The sequence below is a fragment of the Protopterus annectens genome, chromosome 4.part1 (genome assembly GCF_019279795.1).
Source record: "Protopterus annectens isolate FY-2018-M chromosome 4.part1, PAN1.0, whole genome shotgun sequence".
Classification (NCBI taxonomy): domain Eukaryota; kingdom Metazoa; phylum Chordata; order Ceratodontiformes; family Protopteridae; genus Protopterus; species Protopterus annectens.
In genome coordinates, this window is record NC_056734.1 from 466902734 (window position 1) to 466929339 (window position 26606).

The 26606-nt window shown below is 37.4% G+C and overlaps 1 protein-coding gene across 1 annotated transcript in view; it reads left to right on the forward strand.

Annotated features, from left to right (window-relative positions):
• The window catches only part of LOC122801228 (mucin-like protein), a 471963-nt gene that overhangs the window by 185375 nt on the left and 259982 nt on the right, over positions 1–26606 (forward strand). Inside the window, exons 6-8 of the mRNA XM_044070781.1 lie at positions 13601–13714; positions 19541–19654; positions 24345–24467. Coding sequence (XP_043926716.1) covers positions 13601–13714; positions 19541–19654; positions 24345–24467 — 351 coding nt within the window. The remainder of the gene's footprint in view (positions 1–13600; positions 13715–19540; positions 19655–24344; positions 24468–26606) is intronic.

The following is a 26606-nucleotide window of genomic DNA, read 5'->3' on the forward strand; positions in this document are numbered from 1 at the left end:
TTTTTAACGGGCAACCTGATCAGGACCAAGAGAGATACTCCTGATTGGAAATTGCACCTTGTGGTCTTCCAGGAATTGATCAAACTGTGGGGAACATCTTAAGTAGGCCTGCCTGCTTCCTTTCAAAGCAAACAGTGAAAGAAATTCTGCTCCAGGATTCCTTGCAAGCAGGACTGGATGACATGCGTTCTCATGGATGAGAATGTACCTGTATGTTTTTCCATCCTTTCTGCTGATAGCAGTGATTCTAATGATTCTTCTAAACATCCAGAAGGACTCTATAAAGATAGTGTTGGTGTTTCCCTTTTGACCAGGCAGCAGTGGTTCTCCATTTTTTTGAAATTGGTTAAGGGCAATTACCATAGACTGTTTTTCCTCATGCATGACAGTGGTTGTTTGATATTGCCAAACCTGAAAACATCTCAATTGACTGCCTGGATGATAGCGTTTTTTTAAAGTAGATTTTATTTGTTTCGGAAAACAAAAAAGAAAGTAAACACATTATAAACATGCCCAGCAGTTGCCATAATTAATACACAATAAAATCAAACATATAGACATATCAACAAGGTATGAAAAATAACATATCAGATATACTAAACTATATCCAAGGGATAACAATCTACAACTTACATGTAGAAAAAAATATTATATCACTGATTAAAAAAAACAAATTTTATTTATTTTATTTCATTTATTTTACATTTGTTAACCAGGAGAGTCCGACTGGATACATGTCCATTTTCAGCGGAGGCCCGGGAAGAAAAGCTCCACATGTACTAAAAAGATGACAGTAAAATATATAAAATCTTAAAATTTCAATAGGAGGTTATATATATACATGGTTACATTGAAGTTTAATATCATTGTAGGTTTATAGTATTACATATGTACAGCAATCATAGCAAAGGATTTGAGTGTATAGAATGGCATGATACTAAGATTGATGTCATGAGTGACTACTCAGAGAAAAAAAGGTGGTTAGTGAGAAAAAGGTATTTAGTTAAAAGGAGAGTTCTTGGAAATTAGATGTAGAAGGGTTTAAGACATATTTGTAGAAAAGCTAGGATAATAAGATACAAAAGAGGAGGTAAAGACAAGGGATTTAAATGGTTAGCATAGGGAGTTAGCAACACAGCATTCTAAGGTTGAGCATAGGAAGTTAGGTTAGATTTAGTGAATGTTGTTCTGAAGATTATAGAGAAGTAAATATAATTAGGGTGGGTTTAGGTAGAAGGTTTATTCCTAATTGCATCATTTACCTTCAAGAGTTGCATGTATGTCGAGTTAGCCTGGGTCTAGACATGGACATAGCCAATGCTTGTTTAGGTGACTCTTTAGGGATATTTTGAATTGGGGTAAGGAGGCTATAGTGGTAAGATCTGGGGGGAGTGTGTTACATTTCTTACCAGCTGAGTTGGAGAGAAGTGATTCTCCAGCTGAGTTGTTGGCTTTGGCAGATTGAACTTGCATCTTGTTAGATGAGCGGAGGGATGGTAGGTTGTAGTAGGGGTGAAAATATTTGCCAGAATGGGTGTACTGTTAGGTTGGTAGAGGATTTTATGAATAACTATGAGTTGGTTGTACTGGAGTTGATTGGGTAGCTCTAGCCAGTCCAGTGTTTGAAGATTTTGACAGTGATGGGTTCTGTAGGCTGTGGTGACTCTAACTATATTGTTGTAACAGCTAGCTAATTTGTTTAGGTTAGCTTTCCGTAGGTTTAGGAAAATGGGTGAGGCATAGAGAAGGGCTGAGAGAAGGTGTGCTCTAACTATGGCTGTTCTGGCCGGTGGCGTTAGGAATGGTTTAATCCTATATAAGGAGCCTAGTTTTTTGTTAACTGTTTTGATAGTTTTGTCGATATAAGTGTCAAATGTAACGTTATTATCAATTATTATACCAAGATGTTTTGTGGATGGTTCTGGAGAGATTATGGTGCCATTATTGGATGAGATTGTAATATTTGGTGATGAGGTTTTTCGGGTAGTGGAGAGAAATAGAGATTTGGTTTTGTTGGGATTCAATAGGAGATGGAGATTATTGAACCAGACCTCTACTTTGTTGAAAGTGCTCTGGCATTGGGATTGTCAGTCTGACGGGGTGGTGGCAGAACAGATTAGGGTAGAGTCATCTGCATACTGAATACAGGTTGCTTATGTGATGACTTTGGGTAGGTAATTGAGGAATATTATGAAAAAGAGCGGGCCTAATATGGACCCTTGGGGGACACCAAGGGTGATTGGTAGTAGGAGGGATAGAATGTCTTTCCATAATACTGCTTGTTGTCTGCCCTGCAAGTAAGATTGGAACCACTTGATTACTAGGTTGTTTAGGTTGAATTATTTGAGTGTGTCTAGGAGTAGGTGGTGATTCACCATATCAAATGCTTTGGATAGGTCGAGAAAGAGGGCAGAGGAGAGTATGTTGTGATTACGGTTCTGATTTATTGTGTGAGAGAAGGAGAGAAGTGCTGTTGTGGTACTATGGGCAGGTCTGAATCTGTGCTGGGATGGGGCTAGGAGATTGTTCTGGATAAGGTGAGTTAGAATTTGCTTATGTATACATTTTTCCATTATTTTGGCTAAGGGAGATAGAATGGCTATAGGTCTATAGTTTGAGAGTTCTGTGGAGTTACTCCCTTTGTGAAGTGGAATAATGTGGGAGATTTTCCAGATGGAGGGAACATAGAATTCATGGAGAGTATGGTTGATTAAGATGGAGCTAGGGTATGCTATTTCGTTTGCGGCCTTTTGTAGAAATTCAGCAGGGAGTAAGTCTGCTGCTAGGGTGGTGGGTTTGAGTTTCTTAAGTAGGGATTTAATATAGTGTGTGGGGATTGGATCATATTTGAATGGGGGTCCATTATCAAGTGGGGCTGAGGTGGTGTTTGTGGTGTTGGGAGGTAGGTTATTAGCTAGGGATTGCATTGTTTCTGTAAAGAAAGTATTGAAGGCCTCTGCTACACTTTTAGGGGTGGGGGTAGTGGATTTACCTGGATGGAGCAGTTTATTGAGACCTGACCAGATTTTTTGTGGCTGATTTTGGTGCTTTTTCTGTAAGCTGAACTAGTAAGTTTGTTTATCTAGCTTAGTGATTTTATTGGCTTTGTTTCTCAGTTGTTTGTACCTAATATGATCTTGACTGGATTTGGTGGATTTCCAGGAGGTCCATGCTGTGTCCCTAGCAGCTAGCTTTTGTTTAGTACCTTTGGTTAGCTATGGAGCTATTTTGCTTTTGGTTCTGATATTTCTTTTGGGAGCATGCCTGTCTAAGATGGCTAGGAGCTTAGTATTAAAGTGTGAGACTGCTAAGTCTAGGGGAAGTAGCTTTAGGTTGGACCAATTGCATGATTTAAGTTTGGTCTGGAAATTGGTGAGGTTAAAGTTTTTTGTGTTTCTAACGGTTTTAAGGGTGATTTGCTGAGGCATGTCATTCCTCTTTCTTATTATATATGTTAGGAAGTGGTCGCTCGTGTTCTCAGGTAGGGTGCCTGATATATATATATATATATATATATATATATATATATATATATATATATATATATATATATATATATATATATATATATATATATATATATATATATATATATAAAAAAAACTGAGGTTTGTTATTTATAAGTATCCAATCTAGGGTGCTTTCTTTATTGTTGGGCTTATTAATTCTGGTGGGGGAGTTTATAATTTGGAAGAAGCCATTTAAGTTAATGTGGGTAATTGGGGTTTTTGATGAACAGGTTTTCCAATCGATATTGAAGTCTCCTAGAATAATAGTTTCTTGGGGGTGTGTAGTGGATAGCCATTGGAGGGTAGTTTCCAAGGTCACTATATGTGGAACTGGGTTCCACAATATAATTTTACATAAACATGCACAAGGGAAATAATTAAATTAAAATTATAGCTTTTACACATCTTTGTCCATTGTGGAGGGATGTTGTCAAAGATACCAGCATATGTAAAGGAATATAAAACATTACCAAAATGGTGCTTTATGGAGTTATTTAGGCATTTTCTCTAACTATATACTATGTCTTCTACTGTTTAGCACAAAAAAGCTTAATAGCTTAATATCACTAGCAAGGACCCAATAACCCTCAAGATTCCCTCTGCCAAAAAAGAATATCACTTGAAAGCAATCCAAATATCCAAAACACCAAGCCCAAAATAAAGGTTTGGTAAGAATCAGCATTCAACCTATTGTTGAAAAAAACACAACACGGTTGGCTCTTAGGACAATTCCAAAACATTTGAGGATTATCTGGCCCTTTCTGATCACATCTCCAGCGCTCACTGGTCATTGATATACCCATACTTGTTGTCTACACGGGGCTTGATACCATCTAAACATAATTATCATCTGTTTATCATGAAATTTGGGCCATAACATCAGTTTCCATATTGCCTTCCAAATATATTCCCATTTCCCTTTAGAAAACATTATCTTACCTTTTCCAATTAACAGTTATGAGATGTTTAAGGTCTTCAGCCTTATTCTCTCATAAATCTTTGTAATTCAGACCTACCCTACTTCATTTCACTGTTTATATTTGTCCCAAGAGAAAACTTTGCCTTTCTTTCCCAGCAAAAAATACTTTTATTCCACAAATATCTAAGCTGCCAATAAGTAAACCATTCAGATTTGGGTAAGCCAAATTCTAATGTTAGGGTCTCAAAATTCTCCTAGTCTAGATTGACCAGAGAACGAAGAACATATATCTGTTTTGTTATTAATTAAACTGACCAAGTGTTTTTGGTGTTATTGGCTGTAGATATGGCAGGTTCGGGATGACCCTATATTAGGTCATTAGGTCCTCTTCCCCTAAATAAGTGTCCTAAATTAAGACCTTCTACAGAGATTTGTCTTCTCCATTTTTCATAAAAACCTATGGGTGTCAAACTCAGAAGCACTAAAATGCTACAACTCTTCTAATAGTTCATTCTCAAAACAGTGTATGGTAAAGTTCAGTTGAAAGGCAAGGGACTACTTGACTAGATGGATGAGAGTCTTCTTCCCTTGCTCCCCAAGACTACATCATCAATATGGTTTTGGATCAACAGAACTAGATGGGACTCTTTTAATCATGATTCTAAAAGAGGAAGAAGCATACAATCTTTTAACTAATTTTCAAAAATTGAGACCAGCACTCCCTTGTTGGAGGACTTGAAATAAAATATCCCATTTAACAGAATCAAATGTCTTTTCTAATATCAAAGGGCACTATCCCAGATGTACTGTTAGCCTCCCAAATATTTAAGGAAAGTAATCAATATCCACTAGTTGTCCACCACCTGTCTTCCCTTTATGAATCTGTTTTGGACTTTCCCGATTATATCTATAAGGAAGACATCCAATCTAGTCACAAGGAAACTAACAAATAATTTTAAGTCCACATTGATGAGAGAAAGTCTGAAGTCACTCCAGTTTGGAATGCTTATCTTTAATTTAGGAATAAGTGTTATAATTGCTTGATTAGAATAAGACCCTAGTTGTTGATTAATATTATCCTGGTTAAATACCTTGGTTAATAGCCATACAATTTCTTCTCCACCCCATTTGTAGAACTCATATGTGAAGCCATAAATACTAGGGGCCTTATGTTGATGGACCTTGGAAATAGCAAGGATAGTTAACCCTCTCTGATGATTGTGCGACCCAGCAAGAGCACTAAATTATGTACCCATTTCATTGTGCGCTATATAGGGTAGAATAATATGCTAGAAATCTCTCCTGAAGTTCATTTTTTATGTGATTAGCTCCCCCTAATAATTTTAACTGTGGATAGCAAATATGTATTTGTGTCAATTTTAAATAGCCAAGATATACATTTAAAGACTACATTCCTATGTAACCAGGAGAAGTGGCCTGTACGTATGAGTTCTGCCTCCACTTTTGAGGTCTCTAGCAAAGTAACTTCCATTGATAGAGTAAATTCCTGATTTTTAAGTTCATCCCTCCCCTTTCTCTATTATCTTTTGTTGGATTTGTTGAAGAAATACAATTTTATGCCATCGGAGCTCTTCCCTTTTCATTCTTCTGATCCCTTCTAATTCTATTTTGTCCCCCTTATAGCTGCATTACAACATTCCCACCATAATGTATTAATAATTGTGTCAGAGAAAGTATTGTCATACCACATTTGATTTTCTAGACTGTAGGACTCTCCTATCATTGTCAGAAACACAACAAAAGTATGCCCATCTCTAGTTTATTATTTTGGTAGATATATCGATTGGTGCAGTAGTTAAGAATAATTTGAGTATGTTAATGAAGCAAATTCTGGTCTTATAGTGTTCCAGGATAAAAAAAAATGTCTATCTTAATTCCTTGTTATGGCAGGTTTCTAGAAAAGTAGAAGTCTTTTCAGCCAAGTGGAGCTGCCTCAGTATATATCTAACCAACCATCCTGACACATCCAAGTTTTGAAGACCTCCTGACTTTTTATGTGATATTCTTTTTTCAGATATAACCAACAGAGACATTCATCTAACACCAAATTCAAATATCCTGCTAATACGCTAAAATCAGTGGGCTTAAAATCCCATTAAATTTCAAGGAAATCAGTGAAAAAAAAACAGCATCAACCACATTGTGTGCATAAACATGGCCAAGAATTCAGGTTTTCCTATTAATAGTTCCTTCTGAAATTGACCACCTGCTCCTACTGCTGTCCTAAACCTGGAATCTATGAAATACCAAGCATCTGTGGAAGAGAAACAGGATCATTCTTTTTCCTCCACTAGGCATATGATCCAGAATTACAGCAGGTTACTGGTTAGATTTAAATTTATTACCGTCTTGAACTTTTAAGTTCAGCTAATCACAGATATGCAATGTGCACTTTTTCTTCTTTGAGCCTTTGCAAAATTCTAGCTCTCCAAATAGGATGTGAACTCCTCCTATGCCCATCTTCCCAGAAAAAAAAATAAATAATGATATCCACAGGCATGCCTGTCACAGGCCATACAGATTTATACCCCACACCTTCTGCATAACTTAAGTGGAACATATCCCAAAGAGTTAAATGCAGAATAATTCCAGGGACCCCCCCCCCCCACACACACACGGTCACCAGTTAAGCACCTATGTCCACTTGTAGGCTTCTGGCAGCTATTAATCTAGGAACTCGACAGTAGATAATACCCTTTGTCTCTCCTGTCTCTGGCTTTAAATGATAATACTATACTACCATGAACAGAGAGAAAAATATATATAAAAGAACTCAAATTTGTAGATAGCTGTTCCCAACATTCATACTGAATAAATAACCCACCTTCATGCTATTAATCTGGACTGGTACTACGGTGGAGAAAAAAGAGAAAAAAAGTGAAAAGGGTAAGAACAAGTACCCCAGTCCATTAATCTACCATATAATAACCCATCACCAGCACCCAAATAAGAACAAGTACCCCAGTCCATTAATCTACCATATAATAACCCATCACCAGCACCCAAATAAGAACAAGTACCCCAGTCCATTAATCTACCATATAATAACCCATCACCAGCACCCAAATAAGAACAAGTACCCCAGTCCATTAATCTACCATATAATAACCCATCACCAGCACCCAAATAAGAACAAGTACCCCAGTCCATTAATCTACCATATAATAACCCATCACCAGCACCCAAATAAGAACAAGTACCCCAGTCCATTAATCTACCATATAATAACCCATCACCAGCACCCAAATAAGAACAAGTACCCCAGTCCATTAATCTACCATATAATAACCCATCACCAGCACCCAAATAAGAACAAGTACCCAGTCCATTAATGTACCATATAATAACCCATCACCAGCACCCAAATAAGAACAAGTACCCAGTCCATTAATCTACCATATAATAACCCATCACCAGCACCCAAATAAGAACAAGTACCCCAGTCCATTAATCTACCATATAATAACCCATCATCAGCACCCAAATAAGAACAAGTACCCCAGTCCATTAATCTACCATATAATAACCCATCACCAGCACCCAAATAAGAACAAGTACCCCAGTCCATTAATCTACCATATAATAACCCATCACCAGCACCCAAATCAGAACAAGTACCCAGTCCATTAATGTACCATATAATAACCCATCACCAGCACCCAAATAAGAACAAGTACCCCAGTCCATTAATCTACCATATAATAACCCATCACCAGCACCCAAATAAGAACAAGTACCCAGTCCATTAATCTACCAGATAGTAACCCATCACCAGCACCCAAATAAGAACAAGTACCCAGTCCATTAATCTACCATAAAATAACCCTTCACCAGCACCCAAATAAGAACAAGTACCCAGTCCATTAATCTACCATAAAATAACCCATCACCAGCACCCAAATAAAAACAAGTACCCCAGTCCATTAATCTACCATATAATAACCCATCACCAGCACCCAAATAAGACAAGTACCCCAGTCCATTAATCTACCAGATAATAACCCATCACCAGCACCCAAATAAGAACAAGTACCCAGTCCATTAATCTACCATATAATAACCCATCACCAGCACCCAAATAAGAACAAGTACCCAGTCCATTAATCTACCATATAATAACCCATCATCAGCACCCAAATAAGAACAAGTACCCCAGTCCATTAATCTACCATATAATAATCCATCACCAGCACCCAAATAAGAACAAGTACCCAGTCCATTAATCTACCATATAATAACCCATCACCAGCACCCAAATAAGATTAGAAAGAACAGCATACAAGAGGTGACAATTGCTGCTCAACCTAAATTTGGAAACTGAAATACTCCACACCTAGATCAAAGGGAGAAGGAAAAAAACATCATTAATCACCTTGTATTAACAACCTAACACCATGAATATACTGCATTTTGACTTTCTTTGATTATTTAAACCCTTGTTAGAGGACAGAAAGAGAAGGTAGTAAAGAAAGCAGTCCAAACAATTCCTACTATAATTAGGTAGCATATAACCAACTTTCTAAAGAAAATGCTATTTCTAGATGAGAAGTAAAGACACGTATTATAAGTACATCAATATACATATTATTCACCAGCAGCTGATTCAGACTCTATTTAATGAGTCATGACAATAGTAGATTATAAAATAGGTGCATAAACAAGGAAGGAGGGAAGGAAAAACAGTCACTATAATGAAATCCTCATGTTATTTGTTGATTCCAAACATTTTTATTCAGTTTCTCAAGCCCTTCTGCACTCCAGCAATTTTCATCTGCTGAATCAGATACTCTGAAAAAATGTCTGATCATGATTTTTTTTTGCTGGCAGCAACACAGATCTGTTGCCATACTCTTCTGAGATGTGAGTACTGTGCAATATAGCTTTGTACTGATGGCTAGATTTCTAATGCATAGAAATTGACAGACCAAAATGATTGGTTCAGATAGGGTATTTCTGTGAAAATTGGCCTTTCACGTAGGTTCCACTTTTAATCATAACTGGCAGAATCACTTTAGAAAATAAATACTCAAAGAAGGACCATAAGTCATATTACTAAATATTAACAGGTACCCCTGTCACTCTAATGTTAACCCTCCAAGATCTATTTTCTAGATCATCAGTTTTATTTATCTGTAGTAATAACACTTCTTCCAACTGCTTCTTTGGACTAGAAACTGTCGCCAAAGCCTTCTAAAATGAATGTATTGTTTCCTTTAAATCTTCCATTTCTTTCTTGGACCTGTCAACTTGTGATTGGTGGTAGGTAAGATGGGCCTTCAAAACTGTACTTATGAGCATAAGATGCTCAGATAAAACAACAAGACGATCTTTGACTGAAGCAGACGTAAGACATTCCAGTAGCACATCTAGTGGATTGGATACTCCAGATGATAACTTCATTTTGATAGTTCTTTTACAGGAGCATGTACAACAGTATAAAATAAAGAAATTTGTCCAAGACAGCTGGGAGAAAATGATTTAGGTGTCCATCTTACAATGGGAGGCTAAAACATGTTAGTAGAAGATCATTCATGTGTAAGCAAAATACATTTTTTAACTGATACCATGACAGGAACCAGAGGGCATTTAAAACCTGGATGCCTCTGTTCCTAGATTATCTATTTGAGTTATTATCCATTGACCTTTCTTACTTATCTGTCAAGATTCATCCTTCAGCCATTTCTGCAGTGTCTGCCATTGGATTCTACTCTTGCAACCTGTTCTAAAGTCCAGCAGTTTTGAAAGGGCGTTTACATAAACGTCTACCTGGAAAGCAAGTAACTCCTTAATGAGATCTTAATTTTGTGCTTGAAAAAGTAACATGTTCTCCATTTGAACCAGCTTACCGGACTCATGAGGTTCTTGACATGGAAAACATTGCTCATTGCTCTAACTTTTCCAAGACGAGTATCTGATTTACAAACTCTTGTGGTGAGTCAACCATACCTCATTTTCCTCAGGACAGGGATTCATTTAGAACAAATCCTTCTTTTATGCCTAAAGTGGTTTCAGAGTTTACCTTGAGGTAATCTATTAATTTCCCTGTATTCTTTCCAGAACCAAAAAGTGGGGTAGAAAGAATCCTTCATACTCTGGGTATCTACAGGCAGGACAGATACTGCTTGGATAGATTTAAATTCCTCGGGAAATCCAGTCAACCATTTGTCTCATATGAAGGTAAAATAGGGGCAATCATTGTCTAATCAAGCAGTTTCAAAATGGATGTTTAATTCCATTTCTTTTTGCTATTCTCATCATAATAAATGCCTTCCATGCCGGCTTAGGGAACACTCAACTAGCGCTTAGGCTTCTTCTCTAGCTATTTGGAAAGGGATGGACTGTAGAAGTATTCTAGAGGCAGCAGCATGGTCCTCTGTACATATTTTCACACAAAATTGCAAACTACATTCCTTTCCAGATACAAAACAAACTTTGCTAGGGCCATTTGCATGGGGATCTTGGATTTTTGAATTATTTTGTCCTCCTTATTTGTTTCTAAGTCATGGTAATCTAACCAATTAGCTTTGGCTAATTCAGCAGTGATCTAAATGTTGAACATGATACAGTTGTGAAAGTAAACCTATTGTAACAGTAAACATTCTAACAGATCTCTGTTGCAGTGGCCATCTCCTCCCTCCAACCCATTTTGTTTTTGACATATTGTCAGGTAGTGGATGTAAATACCCCTGTGTTTATGGTTTCTTACATTTTATCCCTGCTGCTTTTCTTTGCTTTTTTCATTTCAGGGCTATAACCTTTCTGCCATCCTTCTTGAAGCAAGAAAGCTCTGAAGCTTTTGGCTTCAAACTGCTTTTTTATGTGACTCTGCTTGAGCCACTGGCAGTTAGGGTGCAGAGCAGGTGCCCAGAAGTTTTGAAAGCTGGCCAGTGATCATATCCTTGGCATGATATAACCCTATTATCTTAGTCTACTACAACAGTGATCTACTGTTAAGGTAAATTTACTTACACATCTGCATTTTTTTGTGATTTTTTTTGCCTAAAATATGCAATAAAGTTGATTATAAAAGGGAAGGGTCTAGAACAGCTAAAACGCTGCACCATTTTGACTGATATTGCCAGAGCACATGATGGGTAGCAGCATCAGTGTACCTGAGAACTGTATATAATGGCATGTTGTTCAGTCAGTGTGCAAAGAGGTACAGCTCTTACCTTATGCAATCATAAATGCCAGGCTTACTGGATCCCACTTACAACTGCAGAGTCTGTAATTATGTGCACATTTCTCCTCAGTGTCCCTGAATTGCAGAATTTGTGTAGGTGTGACATATGGATTAGTCAGCACTGAGTTGTTGCTTTACTCAGCCACATTTTATGCTGCAGGAAGTCTCTTTGTGGCCTACTGTCCAAAGCTCAAAAGCCCTAGATGAATGTTTATAAAAAATGCAACACCCCTCCTACTTATTGGTTGTCTGCATGTGGTATCAGGAATGTTATGGCAAAGCAACAAGCAAAAAGGCATATATGCAGATTGTAGCCTGATGTGTTAGATATGGAGACACCTCCTTCATGCATGTTGACATAACCTGTATAGAAACTCTATATCAGAATCAGCCATTGCTAGCTTATTAAAATCCATCCTCATGCATTGTAAACAAAGGGTTAAATCAGGGAGATCATCAAGGTGCTGGACATCACAAAATATTTGCCTGTAGGCCTCTGAAGAGTGGAGAATAATGAAAATCTACTCAGTGGGCCACATTATGCTGTTGGAGGTGTTACAGTACAGACAAGTATTTCTAAATAAACTATATTGATGGCCCAGTCTGTAAAGGCCACCCATCAACCACAATGGTGAAGCTTATATGTCTAACATGCACACCTGTTTGTAATAGTTATCATGTTTTTGCAAGTTGTTTAACAATGTCAGTTACAAAAGTCCCAAGTGCACGCACGTTAAAGGTCATCAGACCCTAATCTACAGTTGTGTCAGTGACCACATATTTGCTCTTGAAGTGGTGCACAGACTGCATAGTGTTAGCCTGCTCAGGTGCAAGATCTGCCGGGTGTCCCTCATTAATCTGTGAGTTGGTGTCACCCATATATTCAGTGCTACACTTAAACATCATACAGTGCTGCTGCACATGGATCAGTTGTAGGATCTAGTGAATTTCCTAGGGCAGAACTTCTGAACAACTCATTGACACAACAATATTTAGTTTAGGCTACCTGCTGTGGCTGGAACTACAGATATCTTTCTACTCCAAGACAATGCAGGTCACCTGCAAGCAGTTTTTGTCTGTATATGAGTTTATATTAGAGCACATTGCATATGTATGTACAACTGTATATGTTTGCAGTCCCCTAATGATGATGATGATGATGATGTCACTTCCTGTCCTGCACATAATTCCAATGTGTGGGAATAGCATACTTGGCTGGGTTCTATTAGTAAAATAAGACACTTCTGGACATAACAGGTACCCTCCAATGTATATCTATATGTGAGATGCTAGGAGATCAGATTTAACCAGTAGGAGGTGATATGATAGTATGCAGACAGTCCAGATTTAACTGACCCATCTCCTTTTCCTGAATCTGAAGTAAGAACCTTGTGAAGTAATAATATTTTTGAAGCAGACATTCTTTTAAAGCACTGTACCTGTCTGATGAATATAGATTAGGTGGTCCCCTGAGATTACACTTTTATACATATTTTCTGTTAGAAATGAAGATATTTGCAAATTGCAGTTCCTTGTATTTATCAAGGAAAGAAACTCTACTGTCTTATGCACTTAAACGAATATCTTATCAAATATGAAAGTGGAAAATGTCACAGGTATGGATCACATAAAATATCACAGCATTTGATTATTATTGTTGATAAGAAGTACTTCCATGCCATTATCATGGCAACCATGCCTGCATACAGACCAATGTTCATACACATACACACACACACACACACACACACACACACACACACACACACACACTTGGTTGATCTCTGTCCTTGACAGTGTCAAATACTTTTCTGCTTTCAGTTATTAGTTTGTTAAATGCATAAGACTATAGTTGTGTTTTATTTTTGTTATTGAGTCTGGAATTAATATGCATAATTTATTTTTGCTTATTAGTGTCCATCTCACATTAACTGTGAAAATTAAGAACCTGAATCTGTGTCTTTTTAGATATCAATGAGTGCTTGAGCAGCCCTTGTCTCAATGGAGCAACTTGCCAAGATCTAGAAAATGCATTTGCATGTGTTTGCAGATCAGGATATACTGGACTCTTCTGTCAGACAGGTAAACATTGCTTTGGTACTTCCAGATTTCATCCATTTAATGTCTTTCCTCTATAGAGGAGCACAGCTTTCAGGTATAAACACCAGTAGATGAGACTGCCTCATGATGAACATTATAAATTTATAACCAATGCACTTTCATTTTCCATTCAAGTTTAAAGATCCATTTAAAGTGTACCATCATTCTAAACTGCAAAGATACATTGACATACCTCTCAACCTCTTAGTCCAATAAATCTGGACTAAGAGTGACAAAATGGGGGGGACCAAGGCCAAACAAATTGGACCAGATTTTAAATATTGCTCTTATAAATTTAGAAAGTTGACAGAATAACAAGATTTGTGTTGGCATGCATTTTCTGAAGGATATGAATTACAGTTCCCACAATCCTTACTGGTCAAAAGTAAAGAAAGTGCTGTTTGGCCAAGGCCATCAGAAAGAGATCACTGCAAATTCAATCACAATTTTTATTCCTGTCAGTTACTGTGATCTTATATTTGATTATATAAAGTAATAATGTAATTGGATACAACACTGCAGTCATGACTAAGGGCTTTCTTGGTAAGATGGTCAACTTTATAGAAAAAAGTGAATGTATATAAGTTGCACAAAACTTATACACATCAGAAGCAAAAACAATGCTTTCCTGATATCAACATCCTTAAGCAGTCTATCCACCAAATACAAATTTTGCAAAGGTGAAAAGGCCGTAGCTACATAACAGATTCAGTCAGAAAGATGACTGCATTTTTCTATGATCATTAAGCATCTAAAAAATCCATATAACTTTAAGAATCAACCAAAACAGTGGGTAATATAATTTTAAGAAGTATCTAAAACAGAGTAACACTGTTTTAGTATACATGTATGTAGCTAAACACACTGTTGCTGACTTTTTACTGATTTTTTTCAGATGTTAGTAATCAAAATGATACCTGCTGAAACTCATTTTAGTCATTAGCATATGTAAAGAGAAAGAAAATCTTAGTAGGACTTTTCCTTATAAATAAAGTTGTATTGTGAGGAAAAAATGTATGCTATCAGATTTGCTAACCTGTGCTTACTTTTTCATTGTAATAGGATCATAGGATCATAGGAAGGACTGGTAATTGAGTCTTGTGACCACTTACTCCTTGTCAGTACACACCCTCAGACTGAAACTTCTTTCTTGAGGAAAACCAGGCCAAAAAGCCTGCGTAAATTTGTGAATATTTAGCCAATTGTCCACTTCCCATTTGAAGGAAGATTATGTATCACACTGCTTAATTTGCAGTAGGAGTCTATTTTAGAGGTGGAGGAAATGCCATTTAATGACCCTATCAATCTATCTTGTTTTATTTATTTCCTGGCAATGATTTAAATCCCTTGTTCTGGTATTTGTGAAACTTCAATGAATGGAGATGGAAAAATCCCTGGAACTCTGAGTCCTTAATGACTCAGAAAGCAAAACATAGATCTCCCCTAAGGAGTCCATAAGACACTGATTAAAGGGTGAGTGCTTTTCAGTGCTTTCTAGTAGTTTATGGCTTTTAAGCCATTCATTGTCTTAGTTAGGAGCCTTTGGGATATTTTAAGTTGCTTGAAATGTCTACTGATTTGCATCCTAAAGGGAGCATTGTATTTAATAATTAGGCTAATCAGTGCGGAATATTATGAGACAATGAACTATATGAATCTAGAAGATGTCCTCTTTATGTTAGTTGAGCTGAGCTGAGATGAGTAAAAGGACTTCTTGACTACTATTGTTATGTGATACTCAGAAGAGAGAGAGAATGAGAGAGAGAGTTATCAGCCCAGTTACTAAGGTCTCTGACAAAGTTCTCCTTTTGCAGTGAGGTATTGTCCTTATGAGGACAGTGCTTTGATGTCCTCATTTCTATGCCTGTTCCACAGTGCATCCTACCACCCATTTCAGTCACTTCATCTCCATCACCTTTAGCTTCCTCAACTGCTGGCTTTATGCCTAGGTTGCTGCACAGTACAGTAGTGCTGGGCACACCACTGTTTAGTACACCTTACATTTTAGATTTTACAGCTGTTATGTAGCTTTAAGTATTTGGGAGAGATGGTTGAGGAGAAGGGAAGTCTGAATGAGGAAGTCAAAGTTGGAATCAAAGGGGATGCAGCCAAATGACACAGAGTGTCAGGGGTAGTGTGTGACAGAAGAATGCCAAAGAAGCTGAAGAGTAAGGTGTACAAAACAGTGGTATGACCAGCACTACTGCATGGTACAGAAACATGGCAGTGAAGGCAGAGTAGATGAGGAAACTAGAGGAGATGGAGATGAAGTTCCTGAGATGGTGGCAGGATGCACATTGTGGAAGAGATGTACCAAGGAAGATCTCAGAGCACAAGCTAAAGTAGCTCCAATTTCAGAGACAGTCAAAGAGATGGCAGTTCAAGCACATGCAGAAAATCAGAAGACAATCTAATAAAGACTTGGGACAGACAGGAAAAAGGAAAGAGGAAATGAGGACATCTAGTGTGAGAGAAGACTTGTGCAGACAGGCATGACTGTTAAAGATGGTAGGAGAGTGTCACTAAATCGAGACAGATGGCAACAGTTGACACAACACCCTAACCCCTGTGGGAAAAGGGAGGTCGATGATGATGACATTTTATGTATGTTATATGCTGGGTGAGGGATGGTTTACCAAATGCTGCTATGTTACACTTATTTTTATTTAATTAAAGCCCTTTGTTAGCACACAAGATGTTTACAAGTTTACGTTCTTGTTGCAGGGCTTCCGTGTAAGACAGTTACTTAACAACAACTCTCAGTCTGAAATTATCCATAAACTTGATTATCCAGAGGTCTTGGTTTGTGACCTGAAGGTTGGAAACATAAATGTCAAACAAGTGGGGGTCCCAGCTCAGAGCCCTGTGGAGCACCACTAGTTACCTCCATTCTCTTTGATGAGGTGCCTGTAACTTACATTGCATTGGTTCTATCTTTTAGTCAATTTGCTATAAATTATCTATCTGTCTTATCACATGGGGATCTATTTGCAATGCATTTATTTGCTAAGTATGCTAGCACAGTATAGTGTCAAAGGCCTTGGACAGGGTGAGGTATACCATGTGTACATCAAGCCAGTTTGTGTTACACTTTCAAAGAAGCTAACCAAATTCATTAGAAAGGAACCACCCTAAGAAAAGCCAAACTGATGCAGGTCTAGCCTACTGAGATTTTTCATGTTATAGTTAATCAGGTCAGTTATAACATGATCCATGGCTTTGCATATGAGAGTCATTAAGCTGATGGACCTCTTGCTCCCGGGGTCAGAGATGGGGCCACCTTTGTAGAGTGGTAGCATCACTGCTATGTTTCATACTTCAGAGATGAAGATGGTGGCTAAATTTTGGTTGAACTGATTAAAGAATAACTACCCAATGCTTGTTTTGTACTGTTTATTAACCAGCCAGGTATATTATCAGGTCCCACGGAGGAAGAATTTTTAGTCTTAGTAAAAATCTTTAGAACATGATATATGGTGATGATGGGGGGAGGGGGTTTGAGTGTCTTCAGACATAAATGGACTTTGAATAGTCATTTCCAGGGTGAAAATGGTAGCTGATATGTTGATAATGTCTTGAATAAGTTCTGTGCAAGGCTAGGTGCAGTGTTTTAGTTTCCTACCATAACTAAAGAAAGATCTGCAGTTATCCTTGGCTTCATATGTTAACCTCAGTGAACTGAACCTCACTATTAATCTTAATAGTTCTTTTTAAGTTTTTAATAAATGTAATGTTGTCCTTGATTTGAAGGTCTTTAAATCTGCTATACATTTTAAGGAGCTTTTTATTTTATTGTAGAATATTTTTGTCAGTGGACCACCACTTGATTTACTTTTAAACCTCCCATTATATTTAGATCTGGTAAATACTGTCAATTCTATCCATCAAAGTGGGAACAGAACGCATTTGTGTAGCTTCAAGATGAGGCGATGTCTGGGGGTTATGCTAGAATAAGTGATTCTTGAAATTTCATCATAGAATTTAACAAGCTTTGTACATTTTAAATCCTTGAATATATAGGTGACTTCAGATTTGGATCTAATAGTGAAGGTCATTTACTTATGCTCTGACTTAACCGAGTAAGGAATACCAGTGGAATAGTTCATGAAAAAGATGTCTTCATAAAGACCAGGTCAATAATATTTTGCCCTCTAGTAAGTTTGTTAACAATTTGTTCTAAGTAGGTTTTGTTTAAGAAATCTAAAAACTTTTGGGTGTATCCTATATTAGAGGTATAGGTGCTCCAGTTTATTGATAGGTTGTCAAAGTCTCCCAAAGTAACGAAGTTCTCCCAAATCAATAGAGTTCATTGATTACATCTTAGATTTCATTAAGAGGCATCCCCCAACACACAAACATACAAACACACACACACACACACACACACACACACACACACACACACACACACACACACATACATGCATGTACATGCAAAGCACAAACACACATTAATTTCTTCGCATTCATACCCTTACAGCTATTGCAGATGCACACATGCATGCACATATGCACACACACTGACATACCCCCTCACCTTACCCTTTCAGCTTTGCTGGACTTTCCTATGCAGGTGAGTACTCACATAGAAGTAAATGGGTGGCCGCGACTGCCATCTTTTGATGGCATACAGTTTTACTTCCTAGCATAATATTTCACTTACTTGGCTGTGTAATTTGTGATCCAGAAATATTTCTTGGGGAAAGCACATAGCTAATTTGCATTAGCCACTCCCTCAGACTGACACATTAGCAGGCAGATTTACTCACCAGACTGCTAAGTGTGCTAAGACCCCTATAAGAGGCAAAAACTCAGAGGTAGAGCAGTCTCAGAACTGGAAAGGTTTATTATGATTCAGAACCCTTTTGAGAAAAGGCTTCTGCATCATGATAAGACCTTCTGAATCACAGCAGGAGTCTTTTTGCTGACTTTGCTGAGAGCATCATACCATTGCCAGACGAGGTTTGAAACATGCTGTTTGAATTACCTCAAAAACTTCATGTATCACTGAACTCAATTAGCACAGTATAGACATACATTTGGAATCAGGTCTTGTTAAATCTACAAATAACTGTTGAGACATTTGTGCAAAAGTATATTTTGATTTTAACTTTGAACTTATTAAAAAAAATAAATTAACTTCAAACGTCCAAGTGTTCTACTGCTCTATTTGGAAAGTGCTGACAGTAAATTCAAGGGGAAGGCATTCTTTTGAGTTAGTTATAAGACTGAGTGAATCATTGTGTGAATGTTTTGGGCTACTAGTTACATACCCTGTACACTTATCACTACTGAGCCCGATAAGGTGTACATCATCTCACATGATCCTCACATGTGCTATCAGTGCCTCGCACGTGTACAAATTTGATAAGACTGATTTATTTTCTAAGAGTCTGCAGAATGATACGTCAGTTTTCTAAAATGAAATTTCCTGAAGCACTGAAAGGGAGCAGAGGCCTGCAACAACTGTACATCATTTATATTTAACTCCCAGTACATTCTGATGGATGATGTCACATATAGCTCTTTCGGAAAGGGATTTGGGACATGGTAAACGAGTTATGTGACATAAAAAAGATTAGTCTTATATTCTACAGTGTTTGATTTTTCTTCCAAATAAATTAAATAAGAATACATATTTCTTAATGATATTCTGATGGCTCACCAAGTTCCAATGTTTGCCTTTTCATAGAATGAATAATATATATTGAAACACTGTTGAAATAATTATTTTTATATATCTTATTATTTACTGTATTAGTGACAGCATATTATATATATTAATTTGTTTCTGTTTTCTTCTCACAGTGATTGACAACTGTGCCAGTGGTCCATGTCAACATGGTGGAGTCTGTGTTAATTCTGTTAATTACTATACTTGTCGCTGCCCACAAAATTGGAAAGGCAACAACTGTGAACAAGGTATAGTATAAGACTGGGCCTCAGCTGTCTTAAAGGTAGTAGTTATATTTACATCATTCTGCTATTTCCCATGCATAAAATTATATAGATACATGTAGAGACTGCTAGCTAATTTTTATATAGCCCCCCAAAATGTAATATTGAATATTTTTTAAATATTTTATCAAAATTTTGTAAGTTACAGTGATAATATGACATCATTGATAATTGTTAACCAAATTTTATCCAACAAGCACTATCAACTCTATATTAAACAAAATAGAAAGAGAATGGAAGCTATTTGTAGAATAAGAAAGTTACAAAGAGATAAAGAGCTATATCTAATAAAAATATGGACATATAAAATACATTAATAGATCCAAATCCTGCATTGTTGGTAGGAGCCAAAACCAACGACCAACTGAATAAAAATGCAAGCCATTTAGTTCCAGAAATGCGTACAATAGTAACAGTTTCTCTGCTGAATCCAGGTTGAAAAGCATGTCATGTAGATGATAACAAATTGTTATTTATAAGGTTATGCAATGGCTCCTAGTCCTTACCGTTTCATTGAACTGTACTTGTCGGAATTGTAAGGCTTGTAATTTTATCAGTGAGCAGAATACTTTGTTCATCCTGTAACTGGACATAAATTTGAATTATGATTTTATGCAGACTGCAGAAGTTCAGCTCTGATTTACTTAGCATTATGTCAGGATTGTTCACATTTTTATGTTGGAAAAACCAGCAGACAACTAAGAGACCATATGTTGGAACACCAAGGCTTCATATGTAGAAAGTCTGATTTCAGTGCTTTAGTGAAACATGCTATTATTTTGCAGGTCATGATAAGGTTTCTTTTTTGATTTTACAAATTATCCATGACAACGTTAGAGGTGGTGATTTTAATAATAGGATAGAGAAACCTAAAACTAAATGAATTATTGCACTACAGGCACACAGACCGCCTGGTCTTAACATCACTGTTCCTTTAAAACCTATTCTTAAGGAGCATCAATTATCATACAGCTAATTGGGTTTGGAACTCACCAATGGTAGTGTAGAATGTTTTAATGCTTCTTTATATAAGGTACATTTTTAATGTGTTTTTATGGTCTAATGAACCGATAGTTCTGCAAAAGTGCTTACCAGTAATAAAGAATTATATGTGTGCTTGTTTTGGTGTGGTGCAGCTATTTTTTGACTTTGCTGTTTCCATTTGTTCTTGACCCACCTATTCACCACTGAGGTTCACTAGTTTTCTTTTTATTGAACAGTGCTTGACTGAAAATGAAATGTTTGAAAGAATTTGACTGAAGACTAATAAACTGAAAGTCCATCTTGCCTCCCTGCATAATCATTATTTTATGTTGTATTTATTTATGTTTAATATTTCCAGTGAGTTTTGATTCAGTGAAATTGGCTTCAATCAAATGAGTTTTCAGTCAATTTGTTTTCAGTTAAATAGGTTTCAGGCGAGTGTGCTTTCAGTCAAATGGGCTTTCAATCAATTAGTCTTCAGTTAAATTCTTTCAAGCGTTTCATTTTTAGTCAAGTAATGTTCAGTTAACTGTAAATTGATGTAAGAGCTGCTTTTGTATACATTTTTCAAATATCTTATGGATGTGGGAATTGTTTATACCTCCCTAATGAAGAGGTATTGTAGAACTTGTTTCCTTAGGACTGGAACATAACAATCAGTTATGGATCCATTAATAAGTATTGCATTAAGGTAGGTAATTGTATTGCCAGGAGTCTTGAGATATTTAAATGGAAGAAGGACAGGAGTTAGTGATGTAGGACTTAGCTTTGTAGAAGCTTATTTATTCGAGTGGTACTTACTTCCTGATGGTTCAGTGTTCCAGACAAGTCATGTTTGCCATTGTTGCTGAGTATAAGTTGACTGTTTTGCATAAAAAATAAATGTAGCGATGTCTATAAAATACTTGTTAAAGGTGGAGACAATGTCAATATTAATTTCAGTAGGGAAAAACATAGGTGTAGTTTCAATCGGGAAAGACATGGATGTGTATGTGTTTTTTTTGCCCTTGCTAAAGAATTTCACTTCAGCTATGTGTTTCCACCCATGTATACAACAGTGAAATTTCTTACTGCCTTACAGCCTGAACCACCCTACACGCACGTGTATGTGTGAGTGTGTGTGTGTGTGTGTGTGTGTGTGTGTGTGTGTGTGTATGACACACACACACACACACAAACATATCCACAAATTAGTGAAAATGTTTCTATTATGTTCCTCACTGTAATTGTTAGAATACATAACCGTTTTGGCTGCTACTCCATAAGTCAGCTTTTTCAGCTGTTTCAGTCATTTTCTCAATTTGGCATCAGATGATGAACTTATACTTAGTAGAATAGCTATAGTGGCACAAAAGGGGGTAACTGCCTTTGGCACAAAGTGTCAGGGGGCAAAATCGATCAATCATGATCAGTCTTTAATGAATAGAGCCTATGTCGGTATTGTATTTGAAGTCATACCTGAGAGCTGTAGCACTGCCTGTGTGGTCTAAACTGTATCACTCACTGTGTGTGTGTGTGGGGGGGGGTCTCCTGTCTGTTATAACTGGTTGCTACAGTTTAAAAGTAAGAGGAAAAATATTGTTTTTTTTTAACTAAAACCTGAGCACTGTAGTACTCTGAGGGGTATGAACTGTAGCAACTGCTTCCTACATTTATAGCAAGCAGTTTGCTACAGTTCAAAAGAAAAAAAGATTTTTTTTTATATTATGTTAGGAAAAAGGATTGAAAAGGGTTGGGGCAGGGCACAGAAATGAGACATAGTGTTTCCTGCATTTCAGGAGCCTCAGGCAGAAGAGCTGGTGCAGGAAAGAGGGGATGTATATCTGGCTACCTGGCTGGTGTGCCATTAAGAAGACTGGACATTTTTTTTTATTATTTTGAAGAGCTAGGGCAGGTGGTAGGATGTGTATATCTGGCCACATGGGTCATTAGGTTGATCTGACCCTTTTTTTTTTTGCTGTGCCATTGGAGAGCAGGCCTGGTAAGTGTGGACTGGAAATTGTGTGCAGGAGGCATAACACATTTATCTCTCTCTCTTTTTTTCATTTGAGGAGTTGAGGGATGCTAGTGGTTATGGGACTGGCATGGGGTGCTGGTTGAGCCTGCTTTGCCTCTACTTAGACTGCACAAAAAATATCCAGTTTAATTATTCAGATGTGAAAGATCTCTCTCATTCTATATTGTTGATATTGAAGGTCATTGCAAATTTTTAAGTTGATCTTGTTCTGTTGCTTGACACTGCTATGGACTGCTGTTTTGAAATTTAAAATGTAATGAATTTTGCAGTACAGAATGAATGCAAAACTAAAAATAAATTGCATTTACAATGTTTTTGCAATGTCTGTATGTGGTAACATATTCTCCAATATGTTACATAATACTTGGAAGTTATAGGTGGAGAATTTTGACAGACTTTATCCAAATATCCTGTATAGGTAAAATGATATTATCATATAGAGCTAGATACAGCTAAAGGGAAAAATCTTAAGCTAACAAAATGAATATTTTACAGTAAAAGGTGACACAGAAAAGCAATGCAATGTATGTTCTTCTTTCAATATTTAGTGTTACACATCTTTTTTTTTTATTCGGCCACAGAGACACACACACACACACACACACACACACACACACACACACACACACACACACACACACACACACACACACACACTCACACTCTCACACACACACACACACAGACACACACACACACACACACACACACACACACACACACACACACACACACACACACACACACACACACACCATTAGCTATCAGCCCTTAAACTTTTGGCTTGGCTGTACTTGAATGTCCGGGTGAGCCACAGCTACCTTCAGTCTGTTTTCATCCATCCCATAGTTATATATTCTCATTCCATGGCCTATGGACTCCTTGAGGCAGTTTAAAGTTCTTTCTATCCTTGCTCACAAATGTGCCACGTGCTATACCATGTTTCAACAATTAGAGAACAGTCATCATATTGCATCCATCTTGGGAGCTGATGTGAGGGTAAGTAGAAGCCCTACTCTTCTACATTATCTGCACCCATACCCACATCATCTAAGGAAAGGATCTACAGTGCACCTCTGTGAGATACTTCCATGCCCCTCCATCTGAGATAGCCATAAGCCCACCCCCATGATGACACCTTCACTGTGAGCCACTGTCTCCATTGATGATTGTAAACACTGAAGGCATGCCCAGACCTATTCAACCCACTCCTCCACCAGAAGACAGGTAAGAAGGTAAAACCTCTTCATTGCTGCTCTTTTTCTGTGCCAGCTCCTCGAGATGCATGAGCTGCTAGTCAAACCTGGGTCATCTGATCTACAGTGCCATTCTGGTATGTCAATGGAGCTGGGTGTTTAGTATCAGACTTCATACATGTTATCATCTTATAACAAATGCTGTTTATCTATATGTTTTATAGCTACAAACATTAAACAGTTTGCTTTACTTTTACAAGTAGATTGCACACTTTACAGAAACAATAAATCCTAAAATGCATAAACCAGCTTTTCTGCCTTTGCTAGTAATAGTTTACTTTGATAATTTGCTCTAACTCTGAACCTAGAATATTCATGCATGTATGTTTTACAGAATTCTATTAGTATTACTAAAGCAATAATGAAAAGGTGTTAATTATGTTCTTTTATTTACCAGATGTTGATGAATGTTCTACTGGTCTAAGTGCCTGTGATCTAAATGCCGTTTGTACCAATACACAAGGATTTTACATCTGTACCTGCAAAAAGGGATATGAAGGCAATGGATTTATCTGCAGAGGTATGGAAGTTAAAATTACTTTTATGATCTCATTTTTCAAATTGTTTTTTATATCGATCAGTTTCTGTAACTCTAGTACTTTTGTTGCAAAAATGCAGAATATCTTACAGCTACTTCCATTGTTTTTTTTGTGCAATCAGCTGCGATCTGATCCAGCCCACTCTGTTTGCCCTCACTTTGCTCAGGCTTACTTCGCTCCCCTACCCTAACCCCATTCCCACCCACCCCTAGATTCATTAAATTTATAGCTAGAAAAATTTCACGTCCCCTTTGCACTTCCTCTTCCTCCCTTCTTATCCAATCACACATTTTCCTTTTCCCTCCCTTCAACAATTTCGCTATCAACTCTCTCTCTCTGCTATTCTCACTTTTCTCCTTTGCACCCCACCCACACACTTCATCCAATCACTCACTAATATTTTCCCTCCTTCAACACTTCACCCTATCTGAACCCCCCTTCTGAACCTATTATATACCTTGCTCTCTTTTCCTATTCTCCTCCTACCTTTCTCCCCATCTTCTGTAGTTATTTCACTTGATTTACATACTCTGACTTTCTGTTTGTGTTGATGTATCCTTTTTCTAACTATTCCCCTTGACTCTCTTCACCTACTCAGTTCAGCTAATACTCCTTATATTTACCCTTCTCTATATATTATTTGACCTCTTTTCTTGCTCTCTCTCTTCACTATCTTTCCAGACTCATTTCACACATAATCTCCACATCTCTAATAGTCTATCTGCACCTTAACATGTTACTCACCCTTCTCTTTACTCCTGTTTTTCTTCTATTTTCCTTTCTCTCCTCTTAACACACTCTAATCAATCCCCTACATATTTGTCCTACCTCCACTCATAACTCAGTTGACCTACAAATCCATTACTCATTCACCATATCTCCCTCACATTTTCTTATTACCAACTCACTCCTACATAAAATCAAAGCTTCCTTTCATCCGCTTTTCCATATGAAAACTACAAATAAACACCTATTCTACCTTTACACATCTACTAACTTACACTTCCCCTGCAATACCTTACTCTTTTCTGGTGACATTCATCCCAAATCAGGCCCTCTCTCTAAGCTCACTTTCAATAACCAAACTCCATCACTTGCCTCCCTGCATTCCATTGTTCCTTCTAAGCATTTAATCTTTTTCCTCACTTAATATACGTAGCATTATTAATAAAATCAGTGAATCCCATTCATGGATGGTCAAGTACACTCCCAACATTTTAACACTCACAGAAACCTGGCTTAAACCTCACATTTTAGACAATGAATTTCTCCCTCCTGGATACAACATCATTCGCCCAGACAGACCCAGCATGAAAGTGGAGGAGTTGCCATACTGTACTCTGAACACCTTAATCTATACCCTATATTCAACCCTCATCCTATCTTTCATTCTGCTTAACTCCTAAGAGCCAACTGCAAACTAAATGACCATAAAACACCAACAATAGCTGCAGTAAATATATACCCCCTGGTGACAATATTCCAGTATTAGAACAGATTCTGTCCTGGTTCACACAATGTTTCCAATGAAACCATTCTCCTAGGAGATATTAACATTAATTTGCTATCTTTAATCTCTAACTCTCCTAGTTTCTATATCAGCCTACATGGTTTCTGTCAACTGACATTCTCTCCAACTCACTTTAAGAAACCAACAAATACCAGCTCCATCATTGACTGTATCTGAAACACTGTTAACTACATTCTCCACCCAGGCAACCCCACAATACCTAACCCTGCCCTAATAACACTCCACTAGAAAATGCCACCTTGCTGAATTCTTATTTCATTGACTCTATTAGTAAACTTACACAGAAGTCTAACTCCTCTAACTCCCCAAACCCCCAGTCTTTCTAACCCAAGCAATGCCTTCTCTCTGAAGCCAGTTCCCACTAACTACATAAAAACTCTTTCTTAAGCTTAAGCCTTGCTCTCCATCTGTGGCAACCTGCTTTCATTCTTCCTTAAACTATCTGCTAACTCCATAGCTCACATCTTATCCATCCTCATCAGTCACTCCTTACATGAATCTACTGCAGCCTCACTTTGGAAGCAATTTTTTGCAATACCTATTCACAAGGGAGGTAAGTCTGCTGAACTATCTAACTACAGGCTGATAG